The sequence below is a fragment of the Elgaria multicarinata genome, chromosome 3 (genome assembly GCF_023053635.1).
Source record: "Elgaria multicarinata webbii isolate HBS135686 ecotype San Diego chromosome 3, rElgMul1.1.pri, whole genome shotgun sequence".
In the NCBI taxonomy this organism is placed as follows: Eukaryota; Metazoa; Chordata; class Lepidosauria; order Squamata; family Anguidae; genus Elgaria; species Elgaria multicarinata.
In genome coordinates, this window is record NC_086173.1 from 153,516,233 (window position 1) to 153,534,883 (window position 18,651).

The window sequence follows — 18,651 nt, forward strand, 5'->3', positions numbered from 1 at the left end:
GCGGGGGTTAGCTTACCTGGCACTGGCGTGTGTTTGTGTTTGCGTTTGCGTGTGCGTGGCAGACGAGTTCAGCTCCTGCCTCTCACTCTCCCCCGCGGTGTCAACTCCCCGGGACTCTCTTTGGTGTGTGCTCGCACATGCGCACGCAAATGCAAATACAAACACACCGAGGGAGAAAAGTGTTTTGCAGGAGGAGCCGCCGCCGCCGGGACGCGCCAGAAGAGCCGCCGGGTGGGAGGTGGGATTATTCGAATGGAAGAACATGCGAGGGGGAAGCGGCCAGAGAAGCGTCTTTGAATGGGGTAGAGATCCTTCCGCAGGCGGCGCTGCCTAGCTCACAGTACACACAGTAAAGAAAGAGGCGCTTCTTTTAGGTACGTCTTTAAAAAAGGCACCTTCGCAATGACGTGTAGATCTGGCCCCAGTGACAGTTACAGAGTGTGGGCACAATTTCTGCCGAGCCTGCCTGATCCAGTGCTGGGGGGAGAAGGACACAGAGGCCTCCCGCCCCCAGTGCAAAGGAACCTTCCTGAAGGAAAACCTCGAGCCAAATAGGCAGCTGGGTAACTTTGTCGAAATTGCCAAGAAATTCAGGGATCAGGGGGCCAAGGGGGCAGAGGAGAAGGGGAGAGTCTGTGAGAAACACCAGGAGCCCTTGAAGCTCTTCTGCAAAGATCATGAAACCATTTTGCACAATACAGACAATAGACTGGAACGGGTATCAGAATGCAGTTTCTTCAGATGTTTCGTGGCTTATGGCATCCCTGCCTCGGAGCGATGTGTGACTGGTGAGTTTCGTTGATATCCCTTGTTTCAAAGTGGCCATTTCGGGCCATCCCATTCTGTTCTCTGGGAGTTATGGAGTTAATACTAATATAATATTGTAATGGTTTTAGTCCTAAATATTGTTTTGAAGTATTGCTACCTCATGCCACTATTTTTGGTGTGGTGCTATTTCTTAATATAAAGCGGTTATTTTGGCCTGTTCTGTTTCAGCTTTTATGTCGGTCTCTTTGTTTCTTACACGCTGATGATAGTGAGTCATTTACAAGCAAGCAAACGCCCACTTCCTGAAAGCCAGGAAAGTGAAACTAATTCTGTCTGCAGTGTGTGGAAGCCATGGCTGCTGCCGGGAGTGCCGTCCAGGATCTCTGTGAAGAAGCCACTTGTCCCATCTGCCTGGAGTATTTCAGGGATCCAGTAATGGTTACAGAGTGTGGGCACAATTTCTGCGGAGCCTGCCTGAACCAGTGCTGGGGGGAGAAGGACACAGAGGCCTCCTGCCCCGAGTGTAGAGGAACCTTCCAGAAGGAAAACCTCAAGCCAAATAGGCAGCTGGGTAACTTTGTCGAAATTGCCAAGAAATTCAGAGATCAGGGGGCCAAGGGGGCAGAGCAGAAGGGGGGAGTCTGTGAGAAACACCAGGAGCCCTTGAAGCTCTTCTGCAAAGACCATGAAATCCCCATCTGCGTGGTGTGTGACAGATCCAAGGAGCATGAACATCACAAGGTGGTTCCTCTGGAGGAGGCTTCCCAGGAGTATAAGGTAGGAAAACATTGTAGACCTTGGTGGGGAGGGGGAAGAACTCTGGGTTCTTCTTGGGAAGTTCTCTGTAAAGTCCCTGCAATAAGAAAATATTGGGACTAAACTATTTCTTTGTTACGTTCCTCTAGCATGGATGCAGTGAACATGCACGTTCTTTGTTCTGCAGATAGCAGCCACAGGAAGTCGGAAGGGTGGAGGGTGGGGGCTCTCTCCACACCGGGGCAGCAGTAGGGGAGCAGGGGCAAGATGCTGCAGATGCTCCTCTCCCCCCCCCCCCGTCTCTCTCTCTCTTTGCTCCAGCAGCAAACTGGGTGGGTTTGTATGTACTGCAGTGTTTACTGTGTAGGCCAAAGGTGGTGGTGGTGGTGTGACCCCCAGCCCCAATCCCCATCTCAGTGCATGAGACTCCCAGTGGATGGAGGAACTTTAATGGTATGAAAAAGTCCGCTGAGAACCTCCCCGCTCCCCAGTACAAAGACGGATGTCAGGGAACAGGAATATTGTTCACTTCCTCTTTCTGTCTCACTAAACCAAACATGAATTTTTGTTTTTGCTTCAGGATCTGATCCGTCGTCACCTGGAGATTCTCAGGGAAGAAAGAGAAAGAATTCTGGCATATAAGGCAGAAACAGAAAAGGAGAATAAAGAACTTCTTGTAAGTGTCAGTTTTACTAGGGGTCTGTCTAGATGATATTGTTTATTTCTTTGTTTATTTCTTTATTAAATGATTGGTATCCTGCCCTATATCACTGAGATCTAAGGGCGGCATACAGATAAAAACAGAACAATGTAGACAGTACAGAATAGAAACAACGAGAAACGTATTAAATCACCTGCAAATTAAGATGAGTAGAAATTTTTAACAAGCACTAGAAACAATAGAAAACAATTAAAACTATGTGCAACCATGGAGAATATAGCCTTCAAAGGCTTTGATAAAAAGCCATGTTTTAACCTGGGGCTTCTCCATACGGCTGTTTACACCTCCGTAAATGCGCATCTTTCCATTTTCGGACAGATGACGCAGCCACAAATACGAAGCCATCCAGAGGCAAACCCTGGAAAATCCGCTCCCCAAAAGTAGGGCATTTACCCCAACCTTTCTGGTAGTGGAGAAAACTCCGTGGCTCTAAACAAGGGGGGGGGAGATTACAATGGAGGGGGGGAGAGAGGAGAGGAGAGCAACAGTGCCGTTCTTCCCCCCTTTTTATAATTTTATGATATAAATATACAGAGCTGTGCATTAACAAATTTTCGGAGGACCGGTCAACCTCCAATCTGAATATGCAGACCTCCGCATATTGTGCCTTCTAAGTTAAAAAAAGGAGGGACAGCCACGTTCCTTTCCTCCTCCCCCCCCGGGGGATGAATGGCCCCATTTCTTTCCTTCCCCCCCCCCCCCCATTTTTTAAAAAACCTTTTCCGAGGCGGCGGGGAGGAAAATTCGCACTTGTCTCCCTTCCCGTGCAGATACCGGGAAGGCAGGCAAATGCAGGTACAAGGCGCCACTCAGCGCCAAAGCACTTCCACATAGCCGGGGGCCTGGCGCTGAATTGAAGCCAGCATTGTCACCAGTCGGGTCTCCAAGGGGAAGGCAGTCCACAACGGGCAGGGTGCCACAATAGAGAAAGCCCTCTCCCCTGTCCCATTATAACGTATGTCTCCCTTTGGCGGGACACAGACGAGGGCTCCTCCAGCAGATCTCAGGCGGGCAGATATATAGGCAGAGGCGCTCCCTCAAGTTTCGAGGTCCCAAGCTGTTTAAGGTTTTAAATGTCATTGCCAACACTTTGAATTCCGACCCGAAGCATATAGGCAGCCAACGCAATTCTTTTTAGACGGGTATTATATGGTCTCTGTGAAATGTACCCGTCTTCAGTCTAGCTGCTTCATTTTGCATTAGCTGCAACTTCTGAATCGTCTTCAGGTGCAGCCCCATGCAGAGTGCATTGCAGTAGTCTAATTGGGATGTTACCAGTGCGTGCACTAATGTGGCTAGGTTATCCCTGTCCAGGAAAGACCATAGCTGGCGGATCAGCCGAAGCTGACCCAAGTACTCTGGGCCACGAAGTCCACCCGAGCCTCCAGTGTCAAGGATGGATCTAGGAGTACTCCCAAGCTACACACCTGCTCCTTCGGAGGGAGGACAACCCCATCCCGAACAGGTCGCTTACCCAATTCCCGGACTCGGGAACCACCAATCCACAGAGCTTCTGTCTTATCAGGATTCAGCTTCACAGCCCCAGATGTCTCCGATGACAAGGAGAAGTAGAGCTGAGTATCACCAGCATACAGATGGCACCAAACCCCTAATGACCTCCCCCAGTTTATTTATTTATTTATTTATTTATTTATTTAAGGATTTTTATGCCGCCATTCAGCCAAAAAAGGCTCTCATGGCGGCTTACAAAAGTATTTCTTGACAGTCCCTGCCCACAGGCTTACAATCTAAAAGACATGACACAAAAGGAAAGGGGATTGGGAGGGAGGAGGAGGAGGGGGAAAAGGAAAGCAAACTCAGGCACTACAATCTTAGTTGGAAAGTTCAGCAGTTACAGGTGACAGCAGGAGGGAGGGGGCTCTCAGCTGGAGCTGGACCCAGGCACGGTGGAGAGGTGCCTGGCTGCTGCTTCCTCACTCACTGGTGGCCTCTGCAGAGACAGTTGACAGCAGGAGGGAGGGGGCTCTCAGCTGGAGCTGGACCCAGGCACGGTGGAGAGGTGCCTGGCTGCTGCTTCCTCCCTCTCTGGTGGCCTCTGCAGTTACAGTTGGTAGCAGGAGGGAGGGGGCTCTCAGCTGGAGCTGGACCCAGGCATGGTGGAGAGGTGCCTGGCTGCTGCTTCCTCCCTCACTGGTGGCCTCTGCAGAGACAGTTGGTAGCAGGAGGGAGGGGGCTCTCAGCTGGAGCTGGACCCAGGCACGGTGGAGAAGTGCCTGGCTGCTGCTTCCTCCCTCACTGGTGGCCTCTGCAGAGACAATCTATATGAGTTGCTTCATATAGATGTTGAACAGCATGGGGGATAGAATAGAGCCCTGTGGCTTCATATCCATGGGGTAGAACAGGAATCCCCCAATACCACTTTCTGCAATTGGCCCTGCAAGTGGGAGTGGAACCACTGTAACACAGAGCCTCCTACTCCCATCTCACATAGCCAATCCAGCAGGATACCATAATCAATGGTATCAAAAGCTGCTGAGGTGTTCATTTAGATCAACAGGGCAGCACTCCCCCTGTCTTTCACCCGGAGTATGTCAGAGCAGCCAAGGCTGTTTCAATGCTGTGCCCTGGCTTGAAACCAGACTGAAATGGGTCTAGATGACCAGTTTCCCCCAAGAACGCCTGAAGCTGTCCAACCACCACACGCTCAAGCACTTGGTCTTTGCCCCAGAGTGGCCCCAAATCTATGCTGTGTTGGTTAGATGACGCAGCGGCTGATTCGGGGCAAATAGGTGGAGATCCGCAGCTGAAAATTCAGGCACTTACCCTGACTGTTTCTCCCTGAGTGAAGTCTTTTGCTCCGTGGCTGATCCGGGGTGCGGTCCTGGCAGATGGCGACTGGCAATTGGTCACCGGAAGCCAGGAAGAGGGCAGAAGGGGGCGGCTCCAGTACTTGGATGATTGCTGGAAACCCCCCTGCTCCCTCCTTGGCCTGGAGATTAGCAAGTCCAAACCCACAGGAAGGAAACCACAGGGCTTGGGGGGAATGCGGCCCCAATGAGGTCCTATCAAGGCAGCCCCTAGGAAGGGAACAAGGGCGTCAACCAATATGAGTCAAAATGTGACGTAAAATGCAGATGAATCCAAAGCCCCCAGGCAGCCTGGCTCTGCAGAACAGCTCTTGTCTGGAATGGCCAAACCCCCCAGAATGGTGGCTAATGAAAGGCCAGGCTGAGAGTGGGCCCTGGTACCTCTTCTTGATCCTCCCAGAGTGCAGGACACGGAATAACGGGCTCAAGTTAAAGGAAACCAGATTCCAGCTGGACATCAGGAAAAACTTCCTGACTGTTAGAGCAGTACGACAATGGAATCAGTGACCTAGGGAGGTTGTGGGCTCTCCCACCCTAGAGGCCTTCAAGAGGCAGCTGGACAACCATCTGTCAGGGATGCTTTAGGGTGGATTCCTGCATTGAGCAGGGGGTTGGACTTGATGGCCTTGTAGGCCCCTTCCAACTCTGCTATTCTATGATTCTATGATCTTAAAGGAATCTTTTTCTCTACTGAACATGGATTTAAGATCTCTGAAAACTTAAAATAACTTTCCTATGAAATTCCTTTAAGCCTCTTGATGCTGTGAAGCTTGGTCCTATTTCTGACTCTGGCTCCCCTTTCTCCCCTTTCCATCCACTTCTTGCAGAAGGAAACCAGAGCAGAGAGGGAAAAGACGGTGGCTCAGTTCAGACAACTCCAGCAGCTTCTGGAGGAACAAGAGAAGCTTCTGCTGACCCAGATAGAAGGCTTAGAGGAGGCGATTGCCAGGAGAAGGGACGAGCACCAGGCCAAACTCTCTGAAGAACTCTCCTCTCTTGAAAGCCTCATCCAGGAGTTGGAGGAGAAGTGTCAGCAGCCAGCGAGTGAACTCCTGCAGGTAAGACGGTGGCAGGAACAGCCCAGGAACTTCCTCCCAAGGGTAAAGCTGACTTCAAGACCTTCCTGCCTCCATCATCTGCAGAAGGAAAAGGCCCAAGGCAGGCACTGCAGACCCCTTAGACACTTGGCAACCGTAAGGTGATACCTTTAAGAGAATTCTTGCCAAAGCAAAGTTGGGAAAATTATAACCCTGATCACCTGCTGCTTTTGACATGGAAAGGAAGGCTTCATTCCTGCCTGGGAAAGCACAAGGAGAAGTCTGCCATTGGAAAGGCCAGGCCAGGCGCTCAATATAGACCTGTGTGCATTAGGGGTATGCAGAGTGGGTATTCTCTGCCCCAGAATTTAGGACGGAGCTACGTTGAGGCAGTTCTAAGCCCCAATTTCCAGAGTGGGTCCCTCTCTCCGCACCACAAGAGAGTTTGGTGAAAAACCGCTCCGTTGTCGGGTGACTGCTACATGGGAAGTAACAGACATGCTTACACCTCACTCAGTTGTAAAGATAAACACATGAAAATTGGCAGCTTTTAAAGAGGACTTTAGGCAGGCCAAGTTTGGATCAGATCCCTGCATGCAGTGATTTATAGCGAATTTTTAAAATCTGAACTCAAATGTCCTCTCAGGCACCTCTCCTGCCTTGATCTGTATGCCGAGAGAGAGGGAAACAAAGCAGCAGGAGAAAAGCGCTTAGAGCAATAATAAATGAGTAAATAGAAATGCATAAATGCCACAACAGCAGCACACAGCTTGCCCATCATCCTCAGAGAGGACAGGAGGCAGGAGGAGGAGGAGGAGGAGGAGGAGAAGGAGGCACCACACACACACACACACACACACACACACTCACTCACTGTCTGTCGGGCACATTGGAGCAAGTCGAGTCAAGGCAACAACAGCTTCCCCGTAGGAGGCTACGTGGCTTGGAGGAGGAGGAAGAGGACGAGGAGGAGCACCCCCTGCACCGGAAGCCCAGCCAGCCAATAGGAGCAATAGTTTAACGGAAATAAAGAGCCTGCCTGGCTCAGGTGTAGAAGCTTTCTCCCTCCCAATGCCAGTCTGGCTGCTCAGGTTCTCACCTTGCCACCAGCAGAGATCCGTTGCAACCTCCCTCTTTTAAACAGAGACATTTTTCCTTCCCCTGCTGAGACTCAGGAGTTTCAATGCCCCCCAAATTCAGCTTCAGGAATGGGTCCCAGAGGCACCCCTGAAATTCCACCCTGTTTCAGGAGGTTCTCGGACCAATAGTGGCCTCCTTGCCTGCACCCTCTTTCTATTCTGTGTGTGTATTGTGACCAGGGCTTTGCATTACCCGGCAGGAGAGGGACGACCAGGTGGCCTGGAATTGGGAACTTCTCCCTCCTCCCGGTGCTCATAGTAAGAATGAAGGGGACAGCGCCCTCTAGTGGAGGTTTTGAAGTGCAACTTTGGCTGCACATGGTGGGAAGTCTTGAGATGTAGTTGAAGAATCAGGATATCCAGGGGTTTCCTTTTAACGAATAAATGGGGGAAGGTGCAGGAGACATCGACAGAGAGACCCCAAACTTCCATGAGAGGCCAGTCAGGAGCATGCTATAAATCACTTATTTAGAGAAGCCCCATGTCTCACTGTCCTGTTCTAAGACCCCCCCCCCCTTGGAACCTTCCTCCCCCACTCCCAATCGGGAAAGTTCACTCTAAACTCCCTCCCACCCCCAGCACTGTTAAGTACTCCTAATTGCATAACAGATTGTTTTGATATTGCACGCTTATGAAGAATGCCCTAGCATCGAATTTCTCCAATTAAGAATCCTGAGATTGTTGAGGGTTTGTGGAAATTATTTGAAGAAGCCAGGGCTTGAAGCACTGTCACTGCTGGCATTCCTCTTTTTTGTCAAGGGAAATGTCCCCATCTTGGAGTACTATCTTGTCATAAAAGAGAGACTCTAAATTGTCAGTGACTCTGCACAGGGAAATAGGCCAACAGGGTTGGCTGTCACCCAAAAGTGGGTCACAAGATCAGTCCAGATGGGTCACTGCAAGGGCAATTTTGAAAGTGGGGCCCATGTTGCAGGTTGGGGTCCATCGTGGTTCTTGGATCTGGACCTGTGGAAGACCACTGCCTTAAAATGCAGGTCAGTGTCTGTCTCTTGTGAAAGCCTGAGAGTTTGACCCATTGTAGGATGTTTTATCTATTCCTCATAGTCCTTGAGTGGGGGGGTTGCTATGTGGAAGCATCAGCACTTGAGCAGGAGAAGGACCAGGGTACCATTGATGGGTGACTGGCAGGCACTGAGTTCCCTCTTCTCTCTCTCCTTTCTTTGCAGGACGTGAGAAACACCTTGCAGAGGTAAGTGGATCCCACTCATTTCCATGATGGTGGGAAGGGTCTGGATCACATGGGAAGCACATGGCTCCCTCCATGCTCCTGGGCAGAGGACATTGGTCTCCAACATCTCATGGACTCCAACATCTCAGTGATTAAAACAGGGACCAGCACTCCTTTTCTTCCTTCCCTCCATCACACATGGTTGAAGGCTCCTCTCTGCCTACAAAACATCTCACCCCAAAACACACATACAAAAACTCCACAGACCAAACCTTCTCCCAAAACAACAACACAGGCAACCCCCCTGCACAGGCAAAACACAGACCACTAACCCTAACTAGACACAAACACAAGCATCCCATCTGCCCCGCTCACCCCCCTCCCCCAGCCATGCTCACTGGTGTGGCTCCCAAAGGGTTCTGTATGGGCCAGTGTGGCTGATGCTCCCTCCCCCAACAAAAGTTGCCATTTGGATTGAATGGATGTGGGTTACCTTTTTTCCCTCGCCACCAGGAGTGAGAAGGAGGCATTTGAGAATCCAGCAGCTTTCCCTCCAGAGCTGAAGCAGAAGATCTGGGACTTCCATGAAATAAATCCCTTTCTGGAGAGAGTCGTGAAGCAATTCAAAGGTAAGGAAACAGGGCTGCTGGGATGCAGTGCTGGGCATTATTTTATTTTATTTTGTTGGTGCTACAAATGGTGGCAACAGCAGTAAACATCAGGCTTCCATTTTGGCAGCCTGGCCACCATTTCCTTTTCCTCCAGGAATACCCAGAGTGCATTTTGTTGCCCATCCGCTCAGACTGGAGAAGGTTTCTTGAAGGTTCTCCAATTCTGCTTTGGGTTTTCACCATCCAGAATAATTTAGTGTGTCAACCTCCCTGTTTACTCTTGACTCCATATCCCTCACTCATGAATCTAAACTGCTGGAAAGAGATAAGGAATGAGTTCCCTTTGGGGGCCCCACTGCTTCTCTCGATTGGGAGTTTTGTCCACTGATTCCTCTCCTTCCATGCTGCTTACTCCTGACACCATCTTCTTCATTCACAGATTCAATAGCCGTGGTCTCCCTTCACCCTTCGGGGTCCCCATCACTGATCTCCACTGTGAGAACTGTCCGTTTCGTCCTCCCTTTCCTTTTTTAAATCAAGGCTGCAGAGCTATTTTGGGGTGGGGCCCAGATTGCCCTCCACCTCACACACTACGGGGCAGATGATGGGACCCCATTCCTTTCCCCCCACTGATGCTGGAAGGAGGTCTGCAACGGTGCCTCCTCCCCTGACAGAGAAAGAGGTCCAGCCCCCTCCGCATCCACCCCTCTGATCTGATGTGATGCGGCCTGGGTGCTGGGAATCCCCTGCACAGGGAAGGTCATTCCTGCCACTCATTCCCATCGTCCCCATTATCTCTGCTCTCAGATCAGAGATAGCTGTAGGGATGATGGTTGGGAGGCATTGGGACTCACCCCCACCGCGGGTAGCGCCTGCACTTCCGGACCACCTCTCATCCATGCTCCTGTCTCTGTTCCGAGATTGGAGATAGCCATGGGGATGAGAGGGGGTGCGCATTGGGACTGCTCCATAATAATAATAATATTATGGTCAGCCGGAGCTTTGGAGTGTGCTGTCATCAGTATGCTGATGACATGCAGCTCTATTTCTCCTTTTCAGCAGGAGAGGCTGTAGATGTGTTGAATCGGTGCCTGGCTGCGACAATGGACTGGATGAGGGCTAATAAACTGAGACTCAATGCAGACAAGACTGAGATGCTGTTAGTAGTTGATTCCGCTGACAGGATGGGGGGTGTTCTACCGGTTCTGGATGGGATTGCACTCACCCTGAAGGAGCAGCTTCGTAGCTTGGGGGTTCTTTTAGATCCATCATTGTCACTTGAGGCTCAGGTGACCTCGGTGGCACAGAGTGCCTTCTACAAACTCCGGTTGGTGGCCCAGCTACGCCCCTATCTAGACAGGGATAACATGGCTTCAGTTGTCCATGCTCGAAGTTAGATTACCGCAATGCGCTCTACGTAGGGCTGCCTTTGAAGACGGTTCGGAAGCTGCAGCTTGTGCAAAATGCAGCGGCCAGATTGATTACAGGAACCAGAAGGTTTGACCATATAACACCTGCTCGGGTCCGCTTGCACTGGCTGCCTGTATGTTTCCGAGCCCAATTCAAGGTGCTGGTTTTGACCTATAAAGCCTTACACGGCTTGGGACCACAATACCTGACGGAACGCCTCTCCCGACATGAATATACCCAGTCACTACGTTCAACATCTAAGGCCCTCCTCCGGGTGCCTACTCCGAGAGAGGCTCGGAGTGTGGCAACAAGGGATAGGGCCTTTTTGGTGGTGGCCCCCAGACTGTGGAATGATCTCCCTGATGAGGCTCGCCTGGCACCAACGCTGCTATCTTTCTGGCACCAGATTAAGACTTTCCTCTTTGCCCAAGCATATGGCGGCACATCTTAATCACCCACATGTTTAGTTTTTTAACGGTTTTTAATGCTTTATGTGTGTATGTTCTGTGTTTTAGAGTTTAAAACTTTGTATACTTGTTTTTATCTCAATTTTAGAATTTCTGTAAACCGCCCAGAGAGCCCTGGCTATGGGAGCAGTATATAAGTGTAATAAATAAATAAATACTAATAATAAATAAATAATAATATTAATTTTATTTATTTGTTACCCGCCTCTCCCTTTGGATCGAGGCGGGGTACAACACAAATGCAAACGCCATAAAATACATATAATTAAAACATTCAAAACTAATACATAATTAAAAGCAGCACATTATTAAAAGGCATCTTAAAATTCAACTGCGTAGGCCTGCCGGAAGAGATCAGTCTTTATAGCTTTCTTAAAATCCGGAAGGCTGTTAAGTTGACGAATCTCTCCTGGCAGGTCATTCCATTAGCTGGGAGCGACAGAGGAAAAGGTCCTCTGGGTACTAGTTGTCAGCCTTGTTTTTGTTGTCTGGAGTAAATTCTTCCCAGAGGACCTGAGTGTGCGGGGCGGATTGTACGGGAGAAGGCGATCCCGCAGGTAGCCTGGACCCAAACCATGTAGGGCTTTCAAGGTGATAAACAACACTTTATACTTCGCCCGGAAACTAATTGGCAGCCAGTGAAGAGATTTTAAAACTGGTGTAATGTGGTCACTCAATCTAGCCCAGGTGAGTGCCCTTGCTCAGCCTGCCACACATGCCCACCACTATCCCTGATCAGAGATAGTTGGGGGGGGGGGATTCCTCCAGAGGGTGGGGCTTGGAGACTAAGCTCATTCCCGTGGAGGAAGACCAAGAGGCTGTGCAGGCCGGACTGTGGTGCCCCATAGGTTGGATTAGGACTAGACCCCTGGTTTAAATGGCTACGAATTCATGAGTATTGGATGACAATGAAGCAAACACAGGAACAGGGGAAGGAATTTTTAAAAATCTTTTTGGAGCTTCAGGTATATAAGATTTACAAGGCTAAATTGTAGCCCATGAGGGCTGTTCTAGCCATAGGAAGGGGAATTAAATACAACTTCTATCCTAGTTCTGCCTTCTGCTTCTCATTTTCTATGTTCTACAGAGAGTTTTGTTTTTTTATTATTTCGGTCGCAGTCCTAGATATGCTTCGTTGAGGTTAAGCTGCACTGAACATGATGGGACTTACTGGGCCAGTTTGCATGACTCCAGGGTGGCTACTAAGCCCCGGTGGCTTGGGCTTGTTGAGTGCTGGCCTGGTTTGCATAGTTATTCTGGCTGGGCAAAGGCTTCTCGTGTCGTCTGAATCTAGGGAGGGTGGCTTGTTGGGGTAGTTAAGAAGCCACTCCAGACCCATGGCCTGTGGTGCGGCTGTGGGTTGACTTGCTAACCTTCCCCACGAGCCTCCCCCACTGGCTTCGGATGAAACGAAACACTGAGAAACACGCATAGAATTGTACTGTTATTTGGAATCAGTTCAAAGTTACGAAGAGGATCTCCCTTTCACCAGATTGGTTTCTACTTGATTCATAATGGGCCTCTTAAAGTTTCTATCATTTCCTTCCCCAGATGCGCTGCTACCTGGACTACCTGTGATGAAAGGTACATTTCCAGTTTATTTATTTATTACATTTCTGTACCATCCATAGCGGATGCTCCCTGGGCGGTTCACAAAACCAATGTGAACCAAATGCGCTGGAGAGATCTGGACTGGTCAGATATTTCACTGGCTTCATTTCACTGTGCTTAAACCGTTCTGTCCTGCACCCTTCGGAACTATAAACAGGTTAATTATGAGTCATCAGCAACTCTGTAGTGATGTTGGGTTCTCCATATCAACAAAGCAGGCACAGACAGAGGGGTGTAACTATGGGCTCCTCCCCTCCATACTTCCCCCTTGCATTCAAGCGCACTTTTGCAAAACGTGTCCATGTATAGAGGTGACTGTGCCTAGGGAGGGCTCCATGCAATCAGGACATGTGAGAAAGCAAAGTTCCCAGTCGTGTGGAGCTCTGGCCATCCATGCACACTTGAGCAGGCAGAGGTATCTCACTGAGGAACGTTCCAAGAGACAGGATGGTCTGACCAGCATTGGGCCTGGTCACTGGTATTTTAAAACGTTAGAATTTATTGATAAACATACAGGCTGAACATAGGTAGAGGCACAGCTTGGACGCTCCAGTGGACAGTTCTAAAGTTCACAGATCACCGGAGAGACTCCTCCAGACCCCTCCAAATTTATACTTTTCATGTCAACATATCACTGCGGTTATTAATAAGTCAAAGGCTGTAGCAAATGATATGCTTATAAAAGAGGGATTCCGGGACGAACCTGTCTGGCAGATGTTCAGCATTATACTATATAGCTTTATCCTTAATTAACCAAAGCAAAAAACGACAAAACATTTTAGAAGAGTTGAAAAACTGTGAAGGGGGTATTGGAGAAGGAAATACGCTGATGAAGTTCTTGGCACGAGCCCACCGGTGCCCGTCACAGTTGACTTTCCCCTGAGGGAAGAGCCTCTGGCACCGTCAAAATCATATCTCTGTGAAAGACTTCAACATGCATCTGAACTGCAAATATGCACATAATGGCTTGATGCTTTCAAGAAAAACATACAAATTTGAAATATCGGTGAGACAAGGAAACCCATTACTAGGGCTGGGTGTTTGTGTGTGTGTGTGTGTGTCTACATGACGCCACTTTGCTATTTGATTCCCTCAAAAATCTGCAGTGTCACTGCTGCGTGAGGAAAACCATCAATTCAGTTATCTGGCCAGAAAAACCACAACGCCGGCGGCCATTCTGTTTGCCAAGCCGAGCCTGGGTCTTGCATTCCCTATCTGCCCAGAGCTCTGCCCATCACTGACCCACAAAGACACAACGTTGTGACCTTGGGGCAAAGGGAAAAGTCGCAGTAAATGGACACATTAAAAAAAGCACAGTTTCCAGGTGAAAAGCCCAATGGGGCTATGAGTTGGGAGCTGTGTCACATAAACAGCACAGCACTACTGCGCAGTCACGATGGGGTGAATAGGATGTATAGATACCCCCTTGTCTCATCTCAGAGGTATGCCTGATTTTGCAGGGTGCATTTCAGGGCAAACCCCCAAATGACACAAAGTAAATGTTTGGAGGGAGCTCATTCCTCTTTAGGAAGCTCATTCCACCACTGGGGTGCCACAGCAGAAAAGGCCCTTTTCATGGTAGCCACCTCCCTCATGTCTTTTGGTTGTGGCTCCCAGAGAAGGACCATTGAAGATGTTCTTAGGGTCTGGGCAGGTCCATACGGGAGGAGACAGTCCTTCAGATCACCTGATCCCAAGCCTTTTAGGGCTTTGAAGGTCAATACCAGCACTTTGACATGGACTGACATCCAGGGCAGCTGGAATGATCATGTTTGTAGACGAAGGTTGGAGTCAATCCAACCTTCCTGCAAGGTAGGCTCCCGGACCAAACGTCCTCTCTTCCCCGGCCACCCCTCGCCCTAGCCCTCTTCCCAACCGGAACGAGCCAGAGATTCCTAGAATAAAAACACGCACACTCAGCTAAGGGCCAAAACAAGTTGAATACCATTCAGCTAAAACTAACACGTAAGGTTTTGGCCGGAGGTCGTAGCAGCAAAGGCGGGAGGGGAAGAGAAGAGGAAGGGAAGGAGAGGGGATCAAAGGAAAGATGACAAAGGGGCAATTTGCAAGGAGCCAGGGCTCCATCTACAACCTTCAAACACACAACCCACCCCCAGCCATAAAAGCGGCCAGCCTTGTCTCAGGGAATCCAGACACTTAAAGAATAAACGAAAGACCCTAGCTTACTCCGAGCAGCCCGTCCATGCTTAACCTGGGTGTTCTTCCACCAAGCCAGAACAGAAGAGGATCATCCCAAAAAGGATGCCCTTTTTATCTCCTTTTGGACTTTAGGGCCCCAGGACCTCCCTGGCTCCTAACAACCCTCCCCCCGTAGCGAGGGCTTCACCCTCCTTCTCCCAACTGAACCCAATGATCCTAACGACCAGGGAGATAACCTGCAGGTGAGAGGCCCAACCTGACCTTGGAGTCTTGGTGCCAAGAGATCCACACTCCCAGCCACACTTCAGGTACCGTCATAGCTACATACCACATACCAGAACAGATGCAGAACAAAGAATAATACAATGAAAGAGCCAGTACAGCCAGCAACGCCCCATGTCCTTCACAACGTTGGCCAGCCCCTGCTAACAATCCCGCTGCCTTGTTTTGGACCAGTTGAATTTTCCACACCATTTCCAAAGGCAGCCCCACGTATAATACATTGCAGTAATCTAGACAACTGGTGGTCAGAGCATGGAGAACTGTAGCTAGGCTATCTCTGCGCAGATAAGGGCGTTGTTGGGTTATCAGCCTAAAATGATAAAAGGTGAGTTCACCTGTGGGTCAAGTGACAGTTCTGGGTCTGAGAGCACCCCCAAACTACAAACCGATCACTTAGGGGGTGTGGGACCCCCTCCAGAACAAGTTGAACATCACTAAGCTGGGCAGATGAACCACCCAGTAACAGTATCTCCATCTGGAGCCTCCAACTGCTGCAAAAGCGAACGAGATACTAGATTTTCATAGTTCTATTGACAACCCAGTTATCTGTTGCCAAGAGGGAGGGCAGCACCAGCTGGCTGCTCTCTGCTCAGAAGAACGGAGACTCCTCCTTCCCCCTGGAAGTCTTAGTTGGCCCATTCACAGAAGCAGCATCAAGGGGTGGTGGTGAATTCTCTGCTCTCCTGCCTCCCTCCGCCCCCACCCCACCCAGCACACACACACACACACACACACACACACACACACACACACACACGGGGTGGGGGGTGGGGCGGGGCTCCCAGCACTGCCAATGAGAAGGCATCCTGGAGCTTTTCCATCTGTTCCTTCTTAAGAGAAGAAGCTCAGGAGGGGAAGACAACATGGAATTCCTGGAATGAGGCAGGGCCAGGCTGCAATAAAGCCCTGATCTGGAAGCAGCAAAGAGTTGAGTGTTTTGAGAGTGGGGTTTTTTTCTTACTTGTAAAATGTGGGAGGAGCCCTTAGCTGGGAGGGGCAAATTGGGCATGGAGTGGGAGGGGCTGTGGGGGCTTCCCAGGGAAATGGAGGGGAATACAGGGGAGGGGGAGTTTGGCCACTCAGGGTGGGCCGGAAGGACAGAGGGAGGGAAAGGGAGGAGAGGTCTGGGGAAACTGGTTTGGGGGAGCTTTCATGTTGGTTCTGCAATGAGCATTGGAGGTATTCATGGTCCTGTTATCATACTGAGTTGTTTTCACATTCCCTGATTTTAGAGGAAATTGATGATCCCTGTGGGGTGTTAACACTTAAGACCTCCGCCATTGTCCCAGAGGATTCTGCTGACCTTCTCTTTTCCTCCTCTCTCTCCATCCCCAACAGCAAATGTCACTCTGGATCCAGACACAGCGAATCCCATCCTCATCCTGTCTGAGGACCATAAAAGCATGAGATGGAGAGACAAACTGCAAGATCTGCCCAACAATCCTGAGAGATTTGACCGACATCCTTCTGTCCTGGGACGTGAGGGATTCACGGCAGGCAGACATTTCTGGGAAGTCAGTGTGGGAAGTGAGGTAAACTGGGCTGTGGGGGTCGCCAGAGAGTCTGTGAGGAGAAAAGGCAAGATTGATTTTAGTCCTAAGGAAGGGATCTGGGTTGTGAGGTATTGTGGAGGTGTATACAAGGCTTCCGACCCCCCTCATTACCCTCGTCTATCCCTGAGTGGGGAGCTCAAGAAGATCCGGGTGTCTCTGAATTCTGCTGGGGGACGGGTGTCCTTTCATGATGCTGACAGGGGGACCCTCCTCTACGCCTTCTCTGGAGCCTCTTTTGTAGGAGAGACAATTCTGCCCTTCTTTTGTGTATATAAAAAGGGCCACCTCAGCATCTCTCCTTAAGAGCCTTCCTCACTCTCCCTCCTCTCCAGACCAGACTGGTTGGTCTACTCTAAGCATCAAACCTCCCTTTGTCAAGGCCCCCTTTTCCCCTTCTGCAAAGGCCCCCTGAGAGGCCTCCAGTCACAGACACCAGAACTCCATGGGCTAAAATGGTGCCTGATTTCCTCCCTCCCTTTTCCCAGACTTCTCTCATCTCTTACTTCTTAAAGAGACAGAAGCACATGAATAATCTAGACCAACATTTTTTTTTAACTGCATTGCTTCCATGGCCACAAAAATTCTCTCTCTCTCTCTCTCTCTGCACAAGCACACACATACACACGGGTGCATTGTAGCTTGTCAGCATTAAAGTGAAGTTCCATAAGGCGCAGCACCCCTTTCCCAAGGTGCCGGCTGTCCTGTGACCTGCTGCAGGAGAAAGGGACTCTGAAAACTCAGCGCCCGGCAAGGCATGCAAGGAGAATGAGCCAAATTCTCACCTGGCTCCCTTGCGACAAGGACCAATGAACTGGAGGGGGGAGGAGGAGGGGCGGGGTGGGGGGGCAGCCACAACAGTGGGAGAGCAAACAAGTGAAAAGAGAGTTCATCGGTATGGCGATGATCGTGAAAGGGACCAGCACTTGACACGCTAAAGAAACAGAGGTTAAAATTGCAGGTGCATACCAGGAATAAAAAGTAGGTGTGATGGAGCTTTAAGTCTTATTCAGTATTTTTTCCCCACTTCATTTCTATTGGACACTGCAAAATTTCTTTAATACTGGACTGTCTAACTCCACTAATTGCTTACAGTGTAATACACCTAATGCTCTCTGTTCGAGAGCAATCCTCTGTCCCCTAGACAGCGTACGTGTGTGTGTGTGTGTGTGCGCGCGCGTACGCGTGTGTGTGATAGGCCTGTTAGGTTTCTAGGCTTTGAGGTCAGAAACATTGTTCGTGACCTTGGGATGTAGAAACCATGCTCCCAATGCGCTCTCCCTCCAGCTCAGAGACAGCTCAGTTCTCAGCACTCAGAAATGTTGTCTGGAGATGGGGAGAACCCTGCAGTCCCAGGGGAGGGGAGGGGAAGAGACTGGGAAAGCCGTGGGATGTGTGCCCTGGTCTCCTTCCCTCCCACTCTTAAGTGCCTTGGCTAGACAGGCGAAAACACCCATCTAGCCTAAATGCAGGGCAGCTGGAGCACAGGTGCAAGAATGGCCTCCCTGCCCTGGCTGCCCTGCATTAGAATACTCGGAGGCCTCCGAGTTCGGACGCTGCTGATGGTCTCCAAAGAGTTGCGGCCTTAGACATACGTTTTGTACAGTCCAGAAGTTGATTCTTTTGGGGAGGAGTTTATTACACAGATACACTTTATACTGGGACAGTCTGTATATTCACAGATGTATATGCTCTTTAAAATTATTTGCCTGCCTCATTGAAATTAATAAATGGTCAGTGTAAGTGGATTATCTGAGCCCTTTTGACAACTAAAAGATTGATATTACAACATTGGAAGGAGAAAAACTCCCCCCTCTCATGCTATGAATTGAGGACCTTACATCGCTTTCAATATTCGGATGAGTGGCACTTTCAAATGGATACTTATGTGAATATTTGATCTACTTTTGTTGAAGCCTATGTATTATTGCTAGAAAGTTGTATGTATATGATATGTATTAATTACTTTGGATAATGAATATCTGACATATATTAAAGAAATGGAAACAATTTTTTAATTTTTAAATAAAATCTTCTGCGGGTGCCTGCAGGGGCCACCTTGGGGACAACTTCATGGGCTCCATTGGAGATGCCTACGGGGCCACGGAGCCCAGAGCCACCA

General features: G+C 49.7%; 1 protein-coding gene across 3 annotated transcripts; it reads left to right on the forward strand.

Moving 5' to 3' along the window:
- The first annotated feature begins 606 nt into the window (after positions 1–606).
- LOC134396065 (zinc finger protein RFP-like) lies at positions 607–17,336 on the forward strand. Of its 3 annotated transcripts, none has more exons than XM_063122414.1 (8): positions 607–788; positions 1,038–1,545; positions 2,105–2,200; positions 5,901–6,131; positions 8,437–8,459; positions 8,952–9,067; positions 12,478–12,510; positions 16,318–17,336. In XM_063122414.1, exons 2-8 carry the CDS (start codon positions 1,120–1,122, stop codon positions 16,833–16,835), a joined length of 1,443 nt encoding a protein of 480 aa, XP_062978484.1. In that variant the 5' UTR covers positions 607–788; positions 1,038–1,119; the 3' UTR covers positions 16,836–17,336. The 3 variants fall into 3 exon arrangements, with proteins under 3 accessions (XP_062978484.1, XP_062978485.1, XP_062978486.1); XM_063122415.1 differs by having other exon boundaries at positions 5,904–6,131; XM_063122416.1 differs by lacking the exon at positions 12,478–12,510.
- The last annotated feature ends 1,315 nt before the right edge of the window (positions 17,337–18,651 follow it).